The following is a 22115-nucleotide window of genomic DNA, read 5'->3' as shown; positions in this document are numbered from 1 at the left end:
GATGTTCAACCTGCCACCAGTGCTGCTGAAACAGTTCTACTCAGCAGTCATTGAGTCTGTCCTCTGCACTTCAATAACTGTCTGGTTTGGTGCAGCTACGAAATCAGACATCAGAAGACTACAAAGGACAGTTCGGTCTGCTGAGAGGATTATTGGTTGCCCCCTGCCCCCCCTTCAAGAACTGTACACTTCCAGAGTGAGGAAAAAGGCTGGTAAAATCACTCTGGACCCCACTCACCCTGCCCACTACCTTTTTGAACTGTTGCCTTCTGGCCGGCGCTTCAGAGCACTGAGCACCAGAACCGTCAGACACAGGAACAGTTTTTTCCCTCAGGCCATCCATCTAATGAACAATTAAATTGCCCCATTGAGCAATAATTATGTGCAATACACAGTTTAGTTTTAATTTAAATTTATATTATCCAACTTATCCACTTCTGCCATTACTTACATTGCTCTGTACATAATATACGGTACTGTATTTTTGTTCTTTATATAACAGATTGTATTAGATTTGCACTACGTGTGTGTATGTGGGTATGTATGAAGGTGAGTGTATGTACGTATATGTATAATTATTTATTTCGTGTTCTTTTTTGTTTTTAATTACCTATGTCTTGCTGCTGTTTTTGGTATTGTTTGTATTGTTGTTGACTGGAAGCTCCTGTCACCTAGACAAATTCCTTGTATGTGTAAGCATACTTGGCAATAAAGCTGATTCTGATTCTGATACGTTTCACCAGGACAGAAGGTATATTCACAAACATCTATCTCATAAACAGCCTGTGGCAAGACTTCAAAATCTCTCTAGTACATTTACAGATGCATATTCCACTAGAAATGCAAATACACTGAAACAGAGAGCTAGAATTAAATTATTTTCCTTGCCTGTAGAAAAAATTCAAACAATGTTTACTAAAACACATTCATCAAACAGAAGTGAGCACCTCACAGCCATACAAATACACACACACACTCACACACACACACAAAAGACAAAGATCCCCCATTTAGCCTTAGACTGTAGGGGCAAGTGCTGTTAGCGAGCACCTATGAAGGCCGAACAGTACACAAGGGGGTGGGTGGCCAGCACCATGCCCAACCACCTTTGTCTCCCCAGTGGCAATGTTTACACCTAGGGGAGGCCAGGGACCGGTTCAGATAATCATCACTGGTGTTGGCCATGAGCAGGAATCGAACTCAGGTCGCCAGGTTCGTAGCGCAGGGGTCTATGTGTGTTTTACCACTAGTCTGTGTTTTGAAATCAACTTCTTTTATCAAATGAGTTAACCAATGATGATGTAAAGGTGAGTGATTCATGTATTTGGCTGGTTTTAAAGCAAAGCTTAAAATGGCATTCACAACCCATTTTATTTCTGTACCACATGTTAGTTATTTCCAAATGAAATGAGTTATTCAATACAAAAAATATAGGGCCTGACAAGTGGTTGGAAAAGATGGGTTGACCGAAAAGCAACTTAAAATATTACAGATGAGGTTTTTAAATGTAATACTCTATTGAGTTTTAAATCAACAAAACCAACCTCCCTACCCTAAACCAAAATGATAGTGTCATAAAAAGCAAATGTGAGATGGAAAAAAAAAAGCAATTGCTGAAGCAACCACATCATTTTGTGGTGCTTCTGTAAATTTCGGCTCACGTGTTGAGTCGCCCGCTCTTCGGGACTCATACCCTGGTCCTTTGCTTCACAAGTGCAATGCTCTATTAATTGAGCTACCATGCAATAAGCTTCTAAGGGTAGTTTTATTATGGAAACGTTAAAATTAATCGCCTTACAGCTCATGCACTGAAGTAAATGTGTTTTGCTGTGAATAGCAGGGCAAAAATTTTGGTATAGTAACGTGATTCTCTGAGACCAGGTTGACTTTTTTTATTCCCATTTAGGATGAAGCCTGCTGCCTTTGACCTATTTTTGGGTGGCTGTATAGCTGGCTACCTAGGAATTGTCTATTATGCAATCCAGGTGGGAACTTCATTTGCTTCATTTACAATGTATTGAGACCTAATGTATACCAAACTAATAAGTGAGTGAGCTGGTTTGGGGTCCCATTTTTCCTCTTGTTTGCTAATGTTGATTACATTCAGGACCTTATACATGAACAGTATTGTTAATTTGCTTTAATCCTACTGCAAATAGAGAAATTGGAATATATATATTGATCTAATCTGTGATTTGTTTTTAATAATGTGTTTCTTTGATAATGTTTCTTTGGTTTTAGAAATTTGTGAACACCTATACAACATTTAAAGCAACCATGAAAGCCAAGCACCAATAAACTGGGATAAAACAGTCAGGCACATCAAAGAGCCAATGCAAAGATGAATGAAAGACCTTCAGAGGAATTAAAACATGTTTGATTTTGGAATTTAAGGCTGCTTACTTGTTTATTTGATCATTCCCTTGCAGTGTCTCTTGTTTTTCTATTTTGATTACTTTTAAATTAAAGATCAACCCAATCTTACCACTGCCTACTGTGGTTTTCTTAAATCTTTGTACACATTTGAATGAAACTGTTTGTTTACACACTGGTCAGTGAACACAAAGACTAAATTAGATGATTACCCATGAAAGTTTGATATGTCCTGAGTAGGAGCGGAACTCATAAATAAGTTATAAGCCACTTAAAAAGAAACTTGATGCCAAGTAAGAGTGAGCAGATCTGTGGTTTACACACAAAGGTAGCTGAATGTGGTAGTGGGCCACATTTATTTAGTGGATTATGCAAGCACCAAACACTCAAAAAGGAAAAAAGCTTTCTGCGCACCTGCTAGAAACCACTACACTAACTTAAATAGTTTATTTCCTTTTGAGTAATTATTTACTCATAATACATATGGAACTGGATAGAAACCTCCCTTGAGATACATTTCTGGTTCTAAATTATGAATAGAACGTTTTTCCCTGTGGAACCATCTAAGTAACCTAAAAGCTGTCCTGTGTACAATAAGTCACTGACTGCATTTTGATTTACCTGCATTGTCTCTGCAAAGGAGAATATTTTGTGGTTCTGACAGTGACTGCAGTTCAGGGTCAAATCCTAAATTAAATGATTAATTATATCTTATCAGAAGTCCTTTGATTCATAAGGGTATCTAGTAATTAATAACCCTCACCCAAAATGAGCTACTACAATAACATAAGAAAATTCCCCTAAATGTATAATATGGTCACATCAAATTTCAGTTTTAATGCTTTAAAGGTGAATGTTTTGATGTTAGAATATTTTCTGTTATCCTAGCTTAATATGCTAAAACAACTTTTAAGTGGTCAACTTTATTGGTGACAATGCCGTGGCACTTGTTTGAGGATCCAGACCAGCCTGACATTACAACATTGGCTAAACCAGTGTTTCCCAACCTTTTTTGCCATAAGCACCCCCACAGTATCAACAGTAAGGCTCAAGTACCCTTTCACCGACACCGTTTGATCTATTGAGATCTCTTTATCAATACCCATTAGGGCATGATTCCATTCCGATACGCAAGCTCTTGATTAGATTCAGATTAAATTCTGATTCATTTAGGTATATTTCAGTTATAATGTACATTCTGCTTACATATTAAGGTAATTAACTTTCAGCTAATGCTGTTAATTATACAGGGGACCTTTTAACTTGGAACAATATGAAATATACATTTTACAAATGTTCTATTTTGGTCACATTTTAGCTTTTAAAAATCACAAACTCCATGTATTCCATCAATAAATATGATGCCTTGAAATTGCATTTATTATATTGCATACATAAGTTTTATTAAATGTTTGTTATTTGCATGCATACATTATACCATTTACAAAAATGTACTTAGATATGTAGAACATGAGATACTGTCTCTTTAAAACTACCAGATGTTCACCCACTGAGCACATTTTAACATATTATGAGCAGGGTTTCTTTGCACATCCGTGAAATGTGTGATTAGAATTAATGTTTCTTTTTTGTTGTCTTTGATCAAAAACTGACTGTAAAGAACAGAAACGGTATTAAAAGAGACGTTGAGAAATAGATTGCATGGATCTCATCTTTGAACACACATTAACCTACTCGGAATGAGTCAAACTAAACTTTTACTCTCCGAACATAGTGAAAAGATCTCAATGCCTAATTTTGCAAAGAGTAAAAGATCGATGTCTTGATTGACAATTAATTGGAAAATCGAAATTTCTCTAAAATCTCTAATCCCTATTATTTTGTTGGGTTCAGCAGAGACAAAATTCAGTTCTTTTTGTGTACCCCCTGGAACATTATGACGTACCCCAGTTGGGAATCACTGAGCTAAACCAATTAATTTGGGGCGTGACTATCTGTTAGTACGACCAATGGAAAATGAGGGGGTGTTTGGGAAACCTGTTTGAATGTCATTATTTTTGCAATTCTGTTTGGTGTCACTAGTGGCGCAGAAATGACAATGATCACACAAGACATTGCCATGTTGCTTCCGAAAGTTAATGTACACTAAAATCAACCATATACTTCTGAATTACGGACAAGCGCCATCCCCTATCAGACAATTTTTATAGTTAAAATGTGCCTTACATAGGCGGAAAAATACTTAGTTTCTAACATAAATTCCTTGTTTTGTATATCAAATGGCGTTGAGAGGTCCTTTCTCCATATTATTATTACTGACATGGAAGAGCTGTTATGTGTGTATTGTGAAGTATGCGTCAGTGTAATTACTTTTGGCGGACACATTGCAAAGTTTTTACACTACCAACAAGGGTTTATGCTTATGTATGCTGTATTAAACTTTTTGAATAAATCGCATGCATTAACTCATTAAATCGGACAGCTCTACTAATACAACTCGCTTTTTGCACCATCCTGTGGACATTTCTCTTGGAAACTGGAGCTAGCATGTGCACATATGTTCAATAACACTTCCAGCTTTGGCCAGTGGGGGAAGTGATTCAAATTTCGGTAAGCACAGATTGATTTCATCAGCAAAACATTCAATCTACTTTTGCCAAATTCACAATGTGATCAGCCTGGATATTACACACTTCGCCTTTAAATTAACCTTTGATAAATGAAACACATTCTAACATAGGCTGCTGTAGCACCATTCATTCTCTGAGAAACAGGGTTTTCTCAACTTAAAGAAATAATAAATTAAAACAATCCACCATATTCCAGCTCTATTTTTTCCTTCCCTCTCTTTGTTTTGTTTTTCTATATCAGACTGTCTCACTTGAAACCGATCTGACCCTACCAGTTTAACTCTCAGTCAGTCTCCCACTGAGTAGAGACCAAAGAAGTCATAAAGGATCTAAGGGCTGAATTATTGATTGCCGGCTACTGGCACTCTGGTTGAGGGGAATGAAACCTGTGGCGGCTCAGACCCGATGTAGGACAGATGTCGAAGAATATTATCCCATTAGAGCGTGTGGTACAAAACTTGGTGCTAATGCCAGAATCACATCACGTGTGTTTGATTAGAACGTTAGATTTAATTAGTTAGATTTCAAATGTAATTTTAGCTGTTAAGTGGTGTGGGCACCTGCTTTGGCCTTTTGTTTGTCTCATGTAATTGACAGCCAGGATGCAGGAAGGAAAGGACAGAGTGATACATAGATGAGATACTGTAATTGAGCTGAATTTTATCTGTGGATAGATAAAAGTACTCAGAACAGGACCAGGACAGACCCAGAGGCACTGAAACAGCAAACTATAGAGAGGTAGTATGAGTATGAGGTACAGAGAGGGAGGGAGCGAGCTACTGTAGGGTTACATTTACATTCTGTGAGCTATAGACAGACTCTTGGTGAAAGCAGGGGTAATGGGTTCTCAGCTACACTTCAGCAGCACTTACTCGGAAGAGTTCAGTTACCCAGCTCAGGTCAGACCCACCCGGCCCAGACCATCCTCTGCATACCGCAGAAACAATCCTCATCCACGGCCGGTAAGACCAGGACTTAACCTGAAATTTTATAATGCATTGTCAGTTGCTATCTTCACTGGACCACCATAAATCATGGAGTAGTTCGGTCATTTACATGGGTTTCATTTGCAAGAGGGGTTTAATTAATATTTGTTTATCACATTGATATGTGTAGTTGTGTGTGTATTTATTGTATATCTCAAAAACTCAATGTTCCAAAGTTTCCATTAAAATAAATTTTGGCAACACGTTGCAATAAGGTTGTATTTGCTTTGACATTTGACATTAGTGAACATGTTAATTTCAACAAATATACTTTGTATTTTATCTGTTTTTTCTCCCCAATTTGGAATGCCCAATTCCCACTACTTAGTAGGTCCTTGTGGTGGCGCAGTTCCTATCTCAATCCAGGTGGCTTATCACGTGGATAGCTGTGCATGACACGGTAGAGACTCACAGCATGTGGAGGCTCATGCTACTCTCTGCGATCCATGCACAATTTACCACGCACCCCCATTGAGAGCGAGAACCACTAATCACGATCACGAGGAGGTTACCCCATGAGACTCTACCCTCCCTAGCAACCGGGCCAATTTGGTTGCTTGGGAGACCTGGCCGGAGTCACTCAGCACGCCCTGGATTCGAACTTGCGACTGTTAACAATAATTATTGCATTATGAACTAACATGAGCAAAAAATTAACAATAGTATATTTATAAATTAACAATAGTCAAGATGAATACATCCTGTTAACTATCATTGTTAGTTCATGATTCCCAATGCATTAACAAATAGAACCTTATTGTAAAGTGTTACTGAAATAATCTCAATAAACATTTTAGCCTATTTTTAAGATTTACGCATTTTAATTTCATAACAAATTTCTATTAATTTGAATTAAGGAATGTTTAACAAAATAAACTGAAATACCATTTGATGTAAATTTGTATGAAACTGAAATGTGTACATATTAAAAATAGGTACAAATATTTTTGAGTGTATATGTTATTTGAATTTACACCTTATTCTGCAGCTGTAAACCAGAACAAGAAAACTGTGAATTATGCTTTTTTGCGTAAATTAGTAACATAATTCATAAACATAATTCATAAACTGAAAGCCGAAATGGTTCCATTCATTATTTACTTGTTATGCATTTTGTGAAGTATTTGTTTAGCATAAACACACTCTTACTAATTAATATATTTTTTGCTAAAGCTTGATATAAACAGCTATAACCATGTTTCAAAGTAAAATATTTAGGGGTAAAAGGCAATATTGAAATAATAATGTACACTGTAAACAACAACCATTTTTCAATCAAAGGAAATTTAACTGGCTTGACAAATCTTAAATAATTCATCAGCCCAAAGAACATTGTAGCCACTTGATTCTGCAAAACACTCTACATGTGGGGGGTCTTGTTCAAAAGGATCTAGATACACTGTTTCCTAACAACTAAACAGGGATCAGGGCATCAGGCACTGGGATTAACTCTTAACAATCTATATCACAGTGTTTATTGACACTAACACTGTGTCAGTGTTATAGGCTATTAAATGCCACTTGGGGTTTGTTTCTTATTTTTTGCATCTCTTTGCCAATCAGGACTTCCTGATGCCAAGAACATTGCAGACAGGATACGGATCATGGAAGCACTTTCAGATGATGGCTCCTCCTTCCTCTTTTTTACCTCCAGTTAGACACATTTCAGTTCAGTATCCAGGTACAAATTAAATATGTACCACTACTGTTGCTGACTCAAAGTTATTTCTGTTATGATCAAATCAGTGCAAATTCAATCTGTTCGGTATTACAGGGAGTTGAACATACTGTGGGCCCAAAAAGCCACGCTTAAAATGGTATTCAACATCAGATAACCTTATAAAATATCATATCAATTGACATTTACTTTAAAAGAAAGATACTGTAGCACGAGCACAGCTTTCAAGCAAAACATTTCATAAATGTTTTCAAATGATTAAGCAACAGATAGTATTTTGACACTTTTTGGTTGTCAAATGTTAGTTAAACATGTTCAGTTAATGTGATGTGCTAGTACTACACCTGCGGTTACTATTTATAGGACACATGTGTGAACATGTGGGGAACTGACTTTATACATCAAATGATTGCAAAAATGTCTAGAAAAGTGTAGTTTGGAGGAAAGGTATAGAATAATTTGTTAGCAGATGCCACTTCATTAGCCACTGATTTAAATATATATATATTTTTTATCTAATTCAATGAAATCCATCTATTTTTAAGTGTGGCTTTAGTTTCCAAATACAATTTGTGGCTACTGCATGCGGCCTGAAAACCTGTAATTTTGGAGATAAAACGTAATATAATGGAACATAATGGAACAGACGTTTTATATACAGAAATATATATATATATATATATATACAGAACAAACACATGTACAGCCGGTGCAGAGCTCATCTCAGAGAGACTCCAAACCACCTGAGGCCTCTTCTGCATTTTGTACACTGCCACCTGCTGGCTGGCTTCTCAAACCACAGCGAACTGACTTTCTTCCTGCAACAGCCAAAAACACACAAGGGTAATTCTTTTTCCATTGTATTTGTGATGCATGAGCATTATATCTATTATTTTGTCTTTTTTTATTTTTATTAGAAAAGCTCACTAAGTCTGAATTATACTGACATTATACAGAGACTTCATTTACTTATCATTTGGCAGCCACTTTTATCCAAAGCAACTCAAGTGCAATTAAATTACACACTTAATCAGTGTAACTGTTCCCTGGGAATGAAATCCATGACATTGGCATTGCTAGTGCCATGCTCTCTCAGATGAGCTGCATATTGTAGTGAATTTCCACAAATACTCCGATAAGAGTTTGACCCTTAAGCGGGTCTCACACTGGATGCATCTGGTGGACAAAATGGCACATTCTATAATTCCAAACAACTGTTTTCAATGAAGGTACGCAAACTGCCGCAACTAGACTCCAGTGGTTAAATCCATATTCAGTAGTATAATGATAGGTGTAGGTGCGAAACAAATCAATATTTAAGACCTGTTTTACAGTAAGTTCTCCTCCCTGCCCAGTAGGTGGCGATATGTATGAAGAATGCAAATTGTCAAAAACGAAAGTGAAGCTTTATAGTAAAAAAGGACTTAAATATTGATCTGTTTTGCACCCACACCTATCATATTGCTTCAGAAGACATGAATTAACCACTGGTGCAGTGGTTCCCAACCATGTTTCTGGAGAAACATTTTGTATATCTCCCTTTTTTTGACACACCCATACAGGTCTTGGAGTATCCACTAACGATTGGATGAGTTGAATCAGGTGTATTTGATTAGAAAGATATCCAAAATGTGTAGTATTGGGGGGGCTCCAAGAACAGGGTTGGGAGCCACTGCACTGGAGTTTTATGGATGATTTTTATGCTGCCTTTACATTTACATTTACATTTATGCATTTGGCAGACGCTTTTATCCAAAGCGACTTACAGTGCAATTATTACAGGGACAATCCCCCCGGAGCAACCTGGAGTTAAGTGCCTTGCTCAAGGACACAATGGTTGTGGCTGTGGAGTTAGAACCTCTGACCTTCTGATTAACAGCCCTGTGCTTTAGCCACTACGCCACCACTTTACATGCTTTTTGGACCTTCAAAGTTCTGGCCACCCTTCACTTGCATCGAAAGGATCTAAAGAGCTGAGATATTGTTAAAAAAAATCTTAATTTGTGTTCTGCAGAAGAAAGAATGTCATACACATCTAGGATGGCATGAGGATGAGTAAATGTTTAGAGAATTTTCATTTTTGGGCGAACTTCTTCTCTGATTGGACTGTAGATTTATGAACAGATAATAATATGCATTTGCCTTCAAATCACTTGAGGTACATATCATGTAATTTCTTCATCCCATCATAATTTCTTTGTACTCAGAAAGTACTCAGGCCAAGATCATATTAGATCTGCATGGAATCAACAGATGAACATCATGCCCTCTTTTAAAACCCTCAAACATCAGGTAACCCATCATCACAGAAGGTCACTGTCAAAATCAACTTCTGATTGCAGGTATTTATCCCCCCAAATCTCATTTGAACCAAGCTGAAAAGATTGATTGTACAGAATGTTCTTTCAGGCTGCACAGACATATTATAGGGCTTATAAGTGTCACATGATGTTTTGATTCAGACTAGTGCCTTAAATGTAATCATATCCTGTTGCTTAGTTGCAAATGTGGCATTGCAGCACAAGGTCCAAGCATGAACTCTGTTAATGGATCTGAATGGCTGGGATTATGCCTTTTAAATCCAGATGTTTTGGTTTGCAGTGAAGGACACAGCTGTTTCCATGTGGTGAAGCCCTATAAAGTTGGACACTACATCATCCACCCTCAGTTTGTGTCAGAAGCAAAGCACTATTAAAAACCAGTGTTTAGGGAATTATTTTATATTTATTTTTAGGCAGTTGTCTAATGTTATTGAAATGTATTATTAAAGTGCACCTATTATGGTTTTGAAACTTTATGTTATGTGGTGCGAAATCCTGCCTTTAATAATTTCATTTCAATGACCGTAGAATGTATTTTTGGCTTTAAAATTAGCATAAAATGAAAACAAATAAAACAGCATTTAAGGGATGTGCTCAATAAGTCTCATTATTGTCCTTTACAAAAGTGTATCATGTTAACCATAGTTTCCATATCTATCTATCTATCTATCTATCTATCTATAAATATAGTACATTAGTAGTGTTTTGTTCTAATGTTTAATACTCATTGTACACAAATTAACAAAATAACTACATGGTTTTGGCTAAATGAATTATGAACTATTATGATTTCTTCTTTTTATTATTATTATTATTCTATAAATGATTATGGATTAACAAGCTAACAAACAAACATGCTTTACAACAAAGTACCATGGTATACTCCACAGTTTACTCCAAAAAACATTGTTACTACAGTTACTATTCATGAGCTAGCACTGTTACAAAATATAAATAATATTACAAATAATGATCTATCTATCTATCTATCTATCTATCTATCTATCTATCTATCTATCTATCAATAAAACGTTAAAATATTCCTATATTGATATATTAGGATATTGTAGTACTTGAAGTAATGAGTGTTTTGGTGGGAACTACTGTATGGTTACCATGGCAAATTTTAGTTTAAGAAAACAAAAAACTTTTTTATTGTTGCTCTTGCCATTAATAATGAATAATAATAAAAAAAACAATCAAACAAAAACTATATTTTTGGCGTTTAACAGATAACATCGCCAAACTGCAATACTCACGTTTCCGCTCTCGTAGAGAAAAGTCTTTCTAGCAAGTCAGTCCACAGGCGACCATCTTTTGGAAAGCTCCCGGGAGACTGTTTCCAGTCATGCCAGTACAGCTCCAATCTACTTGAATGGGGGAACACCGATATCTTAAAAACGGTTTATCAAGATTACGAGAAAAGGTCATATTTAGAATCAGCAGTAAAATTTCAACGTGATATCATAAATTATGCCTCTTTACCTCAGATTACGCTAAAAAATACGCTATTTTCCCGGCATGTATAGCTAATGCGCATGCGCGGTTTTTTAGATGATTGACAAGCAATGTCTTAATCTAAAAGGTGATTGGCTCTTTTACCTGTAAGGCGGGACTTCCTTTCCACATCCGTTGACTAGAGCATCTTGGTTGGGCGTTCCAATTTCTCCCATTCAGTTTAAAAGAAATGGGCCGTCTCTGCTAAATAATCTTTGACTCAATTTCCCAGAGTTGCAACAGAGCAGAGTTGACTTTGTGAGCGCCGTACAAACTCCCCCAATAACAAGACACCGAGTTCAGTGAATGAAGTGAATTGTTCGAGGGAACATGTCAGCAGTAAATGAAAACAAGACTACTCGAGGTGGTAAGTATGTTATCTCATGTAACTAAAAATGTATAAGAATATACATTGCTGATTCGTGCCCGTCTCAGTTACACCCTGAGTGTTTTTACAGCCGTCTTGCACCTTGGCTGGTAGACTCTTCGCTGTCTTGTTGCTGCATAATAGTCTCTCGTCGTTTGATAAACATACTAAAACTTGTTTCCAAGGATATTTTATTTTCCCCATCAAAAACGTTTATACCAATTGCGATGTTAGCCGACTTGTAACTGTTTCTCGAAACTACTGCATGTCTCAAGACTTACACTTTGACCCATCTGAGCAAAAACATGCACGCCTGTCTTGGATGGCAAAAACATTCATCGCGTGTTTCCCAGTGCTGTGGCTATTTTAGATAAAGTTTACTCATCATACAGTCTTATACTCTGAACTATTTTTAATGTGCATGTGTGTACTTCTCGAGCTTTTTGAGTCTCTATCTGGTAAATAAGGGGTGATTTGAGATTGAAGAACCTGTTTCTTGAAGTCACATGTTCTGAATCAGCAGAATTGTGTTTACTTAAAAGTGCTGTGAGGGAACAAATGTGCTTTATCTCTTTTAATATAATGCCTTGTCAAGATAGGCTAAGTGTTGTGGGAGCTTAAGTTTTATTTCAGGGTACAGTTTAACAGTATTTCCCTTATTTGCCTGGCAAATTACCCTTGTTAAATGTCCCCTTTCCTGTCAAATATACGTAATTTATTTTTCTGTCATTTTCTGTGCATGATTAAATCATTAAAGGAATATTCCAGGTTCAATAAAAGTTAAGCTCAATCGGCAGCATTTGTGGCATAACATTAAATACCAAAAAATTAATTGACTCGTCCCTCCTTTTCTTTAAAAGAAGCAAACATCTGGGTTTTAGTGAGGCACTTACAATGGAAGTGAATGGGGTCAATCCCCAATCACTGTTTCAAAAGTATAGTCACAAGACATAAACAATATGTTAACATGATTTTAGTGTGCTATAATCACTTGCTAATCTTTTCTGTGTAAAGTTATAGCCAATTTTACAACTTTGTTGCCATGACGATGTAATGTCAACAAACTCAAACCCTTAAATAACTGTAAAATTGTGAATTCAATTTTTTTTACCGCTCAAATAATACAAGAGTTTTAAAAGCAGAATTAATGAAAGTGCTTTTTTTTTAATTATAAGTTTCATATTTGTGCCTTTTAACTCTTTCCCCGCCAGCGTTTTTAAAAAAAGTTGCCAGCCACCGCCAGGGTTTTTGACGATTTTCGCTAAACTTTAATGGCCCGCAGAATATTTTTTTCCATGAATATATGAAGATGCTATATATCAAAATAAAGATCTGTGCCTCTGCTTTTAGGCAAAAATAATAACGATTTTATTTTATCTTCATTTGTTCTTTTTTTATTGCCACTTGAACAGAGGTAGGTTTTGTCAAAAACAACATTTCGGACAAAAAGCTGAGAAAAAGGCATTTTTATCAAACAAGTGCTTTAGTATTAGTATGGTGTTCCACTTCACGTTTGAGACGATCACAGTCTGTTTCTTTGATCAAAGAGTTGCGTACTCTTTCAAAACATGAGCGCGGGTCTTCCTTACCGTATACCACCTAAAACACGGATACCCGGAAAATTCCGTGTTTGGCGGGGAAGCGTTTTTTCATAAAACCCGGAAAATTCCGTGTTTGGCGGGGAAAGAGTTAAAGGTGAAATATGTAACTTATTTAATGTCCATATATGTATGTACTATCCCAGTTTTGTTCAATGACAACTATAAGTAAGCCATTTGTGGGTTTACCTCCCCTAAATGTATAAACACTGAGCCTCCCAGGCACTATCAAAACATGTTTATATTTTGAGCGGCTTGCTCAGCTCTACGCATCTCTTTCTAGTTCAACCTATAGTGTGAGTCTGGGGCATGGCTACTTGTACTAGCTGTTCAGCCCGGGGAATATGAACAACCATGGCAGATATGTAGTGAGGAATTTTTTTTTTAGTTTAGCCTACAGATGTTAAAGCCAAAATTCGAAGACTTGCCAAAGTCTTCATGTGCTCGCTTCATGTGCTGGATTCCCCACACACCCATCTGCCGTTCAACCTGGCGATGTTGTTGGACAACCCGATTCCTCCGTCACACTTTGTTTGATTATAGTGGTCTTGTTCATTACAACGTTAAACGTTTATCACCTTTTTAGTATTTGTTCATGGGGAATAAGTGAGTGCGAAAGTGTGTGAATAGTCTAAGGCCTTGTCCACATCCGGATACATTTGAAAACAGCGTTTTAAAAACTCTGTCCGTCCATACTGCCTTTTTCAAGCGTTTTCCAAAAGTTGCTCATCAACATTGAAACGCATGAAAACGCCTTAATCCCCTTACTGCGCATGCATAAAAATCACCTATCCATGTGCGGTACACGTGATCCATCACCGGACACCAATTCCAAGTAAACTTTGCGTCACCTATGAAGGAATGCATTGTGAAGGTTGTACAAAGTACAATTTATCTTTAACAATGCTCTCAAAGCGGCTCCTGGTTGCTCAGCTGACTACCAGCTCTGGAGTCGTGAGTTCGAATCCAAGATGTGATTCCAGCCAGGTCTCATAAGCAACCAAATTGGCCCGGTTGCTAAGGAGTGTGGAGTCACATGGGGTAACCTTCTTGTGGTCGCAATTAGGGCTGGGATAAACGATTATTTTTTAAACTATTAATCTAACGATTCATTTTTTCAGTCCGATTCGATTTCGATTCGATTAATCGACTTGTGACAACACCGGTAATACCGGTTTCATCGGGGGTGGGGGGGTAAAAAAAAAAAAAAAACATTTTCCGGGAGTTTGATTGACTGGCGATCTGATCAATCAATCATAATACGCCATTTTTGTCCGACAAAGTAGTCAGGAGAGAGAAGATTAACGTCGGTGGATTTGAATTTGAATAATGGATTGTAGGCTACTGTACTGACATCTTTCCGCGGTTAAAACAACAGTCCTTCTGATGTAGGCTACATTCATGTTTAGCCTATTTGATGCTATAAATTAACCAAGGAAAAGATGATCGGTTCATGAGCAGCTTTAACTGAGGCAATCTGTCACGACACATTAAAGAGCCACAAAATAGTAGGCCTATTTATGGTTTAATTTTCTTTGAATGACCAAATTTGAAAGTTGAGACTTTATTAAATGTTACCTGCTTGGTCCTGTCTGTCAGCCGTTGTCAGTGTCCTCTATGTATTTTTCACGACATTCATAGGTATAAGCGCATTATTAATAGCTATAAGCGAAAACTTTAGGTGTCGACAACGTATTATAGCCTACTCCAACATCGAGTGCAAAGTGGGGAGTTGAAAAAAAACTTACGGTGCTCTGTCATCTGCAGCTGCTCCCGGGTGGCACCTCTTCAGATGCTGGTGCATTGCCGTGGTGCTAGAATGGAAGGCCATCTCCATCTTGCAAAGACGACATATCACGGAATTGTTTCCTTTTAAATTAAAGAATTCCCATACTTTAGAGGAACGAGTGCATGCTGCCTTGCACTTCTGATAGTCTGAGGAGCCACTCGTGTTGCTACTACTTACCGCCATCTTTGTTTTGGGTCCGACGAATCGACGCGCATATTTTGCGTCGACGTATTTTTTGCAGGTGCTGTTGTACATTGCAAACCCACAGGCCCTTGTGTTCTCCTGATGCAGGCAATTCACACACTGCCACCATTATCAACCTTGGCAGCATTCATAGAGTGGGTTTGTTAATGCCTTTACTTCCCAGCAGACCAATTTAGAGCAAAAGCTAAAAAGGCTGTTTTTGTATACTTGAGGTTAATGCTGAAATTCGTACTGTGACTTTTGTGAGACAAGTATTTTCTATTTGTGTTTTTTATTCAAACTTAACATTGACACTTTTTGCCACTCTTTTCTCTCCAGGATCATAAAGGACAATGAACAGGAGGAAAAGGCTACACTGAGAGAAGGAAAAATGGATGCAAGACTCCATTTTGTATGTTTAGCAACGAATCAACTCTGGCTGTTTTACTAAATTCTCCTTTAGTTTCTCATCAAGTCTACCATCTTCTGTACATTCAACATTTTAGCACCTCATCAGTTTTATCAAATAGAACAGTCACCTATACAACTTCTTGACCGGGAAATCAAAAATAAGCCACAGAATGTACCAAGTAATACCAGGAGGCGCAGGAGGAACCATAATTGATGGCGTGCCCATTAAGAAGATAAACAAGGACAGTCGGCCTCTTGTGGGGGCAGGAGTTATTGGTGTCATCCTGGTGATTGCCGCCGTGACAGCATGGTGTTACTATATTGCCTCTCTACGTAAAGCTGACCTGTTGAAGACAGAATTACTTGATTTGAATAAGGATGGTTTTCTCATCCGCAACCAGGCTGGGGGGATTGTCTTGAAGATGGGATTCAGGTCAGTGTATATGGTGTTGCTTATATGCTTCTGACCTTTTCTGAACCTTATTACAAAAACAAAATGTGATTTAGTCAATAACTGAATAATTCAGTTATAAGGGTGAATCTCATGAAATGTGCTAAGAATATGTCAGTCTTATTTCACCCCATAATCAAAAGTTTGACATTTACATTTTGCTTGTAGAAAATAAAGCTATTTTTTTAAACCACACATTTTTTTCTAAGACCGTATTATTTGCATGACTATAAAGCACATTCCCCCCAGTTCTCATTAGCGTAAGGCAAAAAATCATATTCTCATATCTGTAATATAAAAATATTTATATATCATGGTAGCATTTTTAAGTTTTTTTTTTTTTTAATCTGTTTTACAACTTTATTACTCTAATACAAATCGCAATTGAAAATAAATTGGAAATCAAAAGTAAAACATCCAGATGGATTACAGTAAGAATAATTTGGTTAAAAAATTTACTTCATTATCATGAAAATAATGTTACAATTCTTAATGGTCCTATAATAGGCATTTATATTACAAAATAATTGCAAAATAAAATTTCTTATTTTTATTCTTTTAATTTTGGGAAAATGTGACCTGGACATGTTTTTGTGAGATTCACTCAAAAAATACATGTTTTTTTTTTCTTCTTTTATAAAAGTTCTCCATATTTTATTACATTTCACAAATGCCAACCTAAAGGAAATTTTTTTTTTTGAAGCCGTTTATGAATGCTTTTTCAGGTCTGGCACTCTTGATCTGGACTCCTGCTCTAAAGAGGGAGTGATCCTTCGTTGCTCTCATTCATATGCAGGTAAGGTGAACTTCTTCATTATGACTGTGAAGCCGAAGGAGACAGTGATGTGTTACCGTGTGCGCTGGGAAGAGCTGGAGTCTGACCGGCCTGTGGAACATGCTATGTCCTACAACGAATCGCACTGGTATGGTGGTGCTGAGACTGCTGTTCAGCATTGGCCTATTGTCATCTCAGGCCAGCAAGCACCCAAACCTTTTGTCACCAGCGATGTGTACTCCAATCGCCATGATTTTGGTGGCATCCTGGAGCGCTACTGGCTATCATCCAATGCCACTGCCATTAAGATCAATGACTCTGTGCCCTTCCACCTGGGCTGGAATGACACTGAGAAAAACATGTACTTCCAGGCACGATATCAGGACAGTCCATATAAACCTGCACTTGGAAGGCCTCCCTATGCTGAGCTCAGCTACAGAGTCTGTGTGGGCCCAGATGTGACCTCCATCCATAAGGTTATGGTTCGCAGATACTTCCCCAAACCCAACAAAGTGCCTGCTAAGGACATGTTCCGGCACCCCATATGGTCAACATGGGCTTTACATAAGACTGACATCAACCAGGAAAAGCTTTTGAGTTATGCAGAGAACATACACAAATATGGCTTTAACTGCAGCCACTTAGAACTTGATGATCGCTACACTAGTCAATACGGGGGGTTTGAGTTGGACTCACAGAAATTCCCAAACGCTTCTGCCATGTTTCAGAAGCTCAAGGCAGATGGCTTTCTCATTTCTCTGTGGACACATCCCTTCGTGAATTATGATTCTGCTAATTTTGGGCCATGTGTACAGAAAGGCCTGTTCGTGATGGAGCCAACAGGCCAACTTCCTGCTCTGGTAAAGTGGTGGAACGGCATTGGTGGAATCCTTGATTTCACCAATTCAGAAGCTCGAAACTGGTTCATGTCCCAGCTTCGCTCTTTACGCTCCAAATACGGTGTTTCCTCATTCAAATTGGATGCAGGCGAGACCAACTACTTACCTTGGCAGTTCCGAACCCGAGCCCACCTCCCTGACCCAAGCACCTTTACGCGGCGGTACACCGAAATGGCCATTCCTTTCAATGAGCGTGCTGAGCTTCGCGTTGGGTATGGTTCTCAAAACATCTCTTGTTTCTTCCGTCTTATGGATCGGGACTCCGTGTGGGGCTATGAGCTTGGCCTAAAGTCCTTAATCCCAACTGTCCTCACCATTAGTATTTTGGGCTACCAGTTCATCCTTCCAGACACGATTGGAGGCAATGCCTATTCCAACCGTACTGATGGCAATGGAAAACTGCCAGACCGTGAGCTCTATATCCGTTGGCTTGAGCTTTCTGCTTTCATGCCCTCTATGCAGTTCTCCATTCCTCCATGGGAGTACGATGATGAAGTGGTGGCTATCGCTCAGCGGTTTACTGAACTACATGCAACACTAGTGGCTCCCAGAGTTATAGAATTGGCTGGAGAAGTTCTGGACACCGGAGACCCCATAATTCGCCCATTATGGTGGATCGCCACCAGTGACGAAACCGCTTATAGAGTTGACTCACAGTTTCTGATAGGAGATGACTTGATGGTGGCACCAGTTCTAGAGCCGGGAAAGCAGGAAAGAGATATCTACTTACCGGCTGGACGCTGGAAAAGTTACAAAGGAGAACGATATGATAATAAAGAGCCAATACATCTAACTGATTATCCTGTGGATCTTGATGAAATTGCATATTTTGAATGGGATCAGTGAGACATGGAAAACATCTGGAGTCTGTGCATGTGTTCCATGCAAAGCATTTGTGAAGTTGTTGATGACTTTGTTAGTTGCTTCTGGGAATTGACTCGTTTTTTTTCATGTCACATGCAGGGTTTGAATTCTACGATGTAAAAATGGGACAACATGCCTCTATTTATGAAGGTCCCTGTTGTACATTTTATGATTCACCTTTAAAGAAAAAAAATGTTTTAGATGTTGCTTTTTTTGTGCCATTACAACAGTTAAACAGGATATACATGGCTTAAGCTAATGCATTAATCCATGCCTTGTGCTTTAACAGTGAATGTCTTTGAGATGCCATAATTTGTGATCTGAGCCTTAATATTAATAGAAACCTCTCCACAGAGGTTATGGATGTATTGTAATGGCTGTGACTGGTTATTTTGCACAATGTGTGTGCAAAATATTTAATTAAAATGAATAGTTCACCAAAAAATATGAATTCTGTCATTTTAAACTCACCCTCATTTTGTTCCAAAACTGTATGAATTTCTTTCTTCCATAGAAAGCAAAGGTTATCTCCTGATGACTTATTTCTCTAATGAAAGTGAATGAGGACCAGGGATGTTGAGTGCCAAATGAAGAAGAAAAATAAAAGCACCATAAAAGTGTAACGACTGTGGGCACATTTTTGGTCTTTTCCTACCACAAAAATATAGTGAAGTGAAACAGTTGGAATTTAATGCACAAGGTGTATGAACTACTATAATGATACTTTTATTGTGCTTATTGTCATTTAGCACAGGATCAGTCCCCATTCACTTTTTTATTTTTATATGAAAAAGAGTGGGCATGGTATTCTTCAGAAATTCACATTTTGTTTTGCAGAGAATGTCATACAGGTTTGGAACGACAGAATTTGTATTTTTGGGTGAAATATCTCGTAAAAAGGGATTTTTTTTTTTGTTGTCAGTACTGTACATGAGTATTCTTAATTTAGGCATACTTAATGAATTTCTAAAGTTCTCCATTAAGCAATCTACTTTTTTTCTCTAGAATGTATGAATTTGCAAGTGTACATTTAGACTATTAATGGATGACTTTTTCTGCACCCAGAAGCTGTGCATGCTGCACAACTGAGCATAATCTGCCCTGATCCAGTTTTTTTTAGCACTAATACTGAATCAAATTAGAAGCATGTTTGAGTATTTGGTGCTATGTTACCTGTAGCTGCATTGGTCTGAAAATGACCAAAAGTCCAACTGCGGTTATATGTAATCATATAGTGCCAAATACATCACCATCAAGCCTTGTTCAAGAAATACTCCATTACAGACACATTTAATAAATAATGTTTCCTGTCTAATAGTTCACAAAAATACTAATCCTGTCATTATTTACCCTCATGCATTCCAAAACAGTACACCCTTAATTTTGTAATACATTTTTTAGTGGAACACAAAAATAAAATGTTTTGTAGAATCGGTTAGCAGTTTAGATTTAAAACACTGTGTCAATGTCTTTGATTGCAAATTTGCTTTAACACCACACTCTATTTAAAATTGTGGATGTGAAAACTGGCTAGACACGCACGCACTTCAGGGGAGGGCAAGATTATCAGTGAATAATTACTCCAATTTCGGTCTGTTCTTCATGCAGAACTTCACACAAAATTGTATGGCTTTGCAAAACATATAGTATGGTATGGACTCCTTTTATGGTGATTTTGGATATCGACAGATGTGATCCCCATGCATAAAGATTCTTAAAAAGGTATACTTTTCTGTTGCATGTAAGAAATAACAGCATACAGGTTTGAAACAACATGACTGTGTAAATGATTACAGAATTTTAATTTTTAGGTGAACTATTCCTCTAAGGTATTAACGTTTTAATGGATAGATGTGCTACTCATCTTGTTTTGACTTTTGTGTGTTTTGCAATGATGGTACAACACTGAAAGTTTGGTCTGTTAATCTTTATCAGATTATATTTTTGGTGCACATGGGTCAGCTTTGTGTTTGTTGTGTTTGTTTAATGCTCTTCCAGCATGCCAGCAATCAACTTGCTCGCTCACTGCGCACTTTTTTCTCTAATCTACGACTTTCAATCTTATTTTAAGCTCTTCCCACACAATTACGAAAAGCGCACTCATCCACTCTGCCGTAACAATGGCTGACTTTGTCAAGCAATGTGTCTGATCTAAAATCAGTTACAGAGTACAAAGATACGTAGTGGCTGCCTTTCCAGTACATTGGTGTCAGAGAACAGTTTAATATAGCAAAAAAATTGTGTTGCTTTGTGATATTTTAACGACTTCTTTGAGATGTGCGCTCTTGTCTGGTGTAATTTTCCGCACTGGGAAGAAGATGAGATGAGATTAAATGTCCTTGTTGATTCTACCATGAGATCATTTTGTTAACGGGGCCCTGAAAGTGAGGGTCCCTGGTTGCCTCAGTCAGACTGTAAAATGCTGATAGTCTGGAAATTTGCTAGAGAAAAACCACCATCAGCTTTCCACAAACTGGATTTTCATGTTTTGTTTTGTTATTTAGCCTGTGATCACATGAGCATTGATATTTCTATGAGCAAAGAAGTTGCTTATTAAGCTCATAATTTTGACTGTGTTTGTTTAAAATATTTGAAATGTTCTCATTACTGCCAGCTGTGTGTGGTTTTTAAAAGGTCTGTTAATATGCAAAATGCCGATGACTAATACAATTAATTTTTATTTCAAAACAGATGGTAGAAAAATAAAGTATTTGTTCACTTTGTTTTACATTTTGCTCTTTGGTTTATTAACCAATGCTTCGGATGAAGCTAGTGGTTTAAGACATATGTGTGAAAATGTATTATAAAATTTTTCAAATTGTTGACATTTATTTTTTTTGTTGTGCATATGCTATACAGTTGATTTGAATCTCACCAAACCTTTAAAGAATGCATCCAAGTCATATTTCACCCCTTATTAATAAATTCTATTTTGCATAAAGAATTATCATTACAGGTTTTTTTTAACATACTTTTTTAATGACAATATTAGGTGCATTTTCATTACTGTAATGCATTTAAAATGTCACTGTGTGTCACCCTTACATTGTTTCAAACCTGACCTATGAGAAGAGCATGTATGAAAAGTCATTTTTTGACCTGCTGTCCTGAAAATATTGTTCTCCAAAGGACCAGAGGAGGGCAGTGCCCACCTGATTTTTTAAGTTCTCCCTAAACTTATGAAGCATTAGCATGGTACAAGAAATCCTGTACTTCTCAATTTTTCTCTTACAAAGTATAATTAGTCTGCTGATATCCAAGTAAAATGGTACCATTAAACTTTTGACCTCTCATGAATGATGAGTTATTAATTCTGCTTTTTCCACAGCAAT

General features: G+C 37.4%; 1 protein-coding gene across 1 annotated transcript; it reads left to right on the top strand.

Annotated features, from left to right (window-relative positions):
- The first annotated feature begins 11592 nt into the window (after window positions 1-11592).
- LOC127628113 (myogenesis-regulating glycosidase-like) lies at window positions 11593-21508 on the top strand. The gene is made up of 3 exons (XM_052104803.1): window positions 11593-11813; window positions 15723-16227; window positions 16971-21508. The coding sequence occupies exons 2-3, from the start codon at window positions 15965-15967 to the stop codon at window positions 18763-18765; spliced, it is 2058 nt and encodes a 685-aa protein (XP_051960763.1). The 5' UTR covers window positions 11593-11813; window positions 15723-15964; the 3' UTR covers window positions 18766-21508.
- Window positions 21509-22115: the final 607 nt, after the last annotated feature.

Source organism: Xyrauchen texanus, chromosome 34, assembly GCF_025860055.1.
Source record: "Xyrauchen texanus isolate HMW12.3.18 chromosome 34, RBS_HiC_50CHRs, whole genome shotgun sequence".
Classification (NCBI taxonomy): Eukaryota; Metazoa; Chordata; class Actinopteri; order Cypriniformes; family Catostomidae; genus Xyrauchen; species Xyrauchen texanus.
This window is presented reverse-complemented; position numbering and strand designations above follow the sequence as displayed.

Coding starts and splice junctions, on each gene's coding strand:
- LOC127628113 (XM_052104803.1), top strand. CDS start 15,965: ATGTACCAAGTAATACCAGGAGGCGCAGGAGGAACCATAATTGATGGC. Junction 16,228..16,970: donor GTCTTGAAGATGGGATTCAG/GTCAGTGTATAT, acceptor ATGCTTTTTCAG/GTCTGGCACTCTTGATCTGG.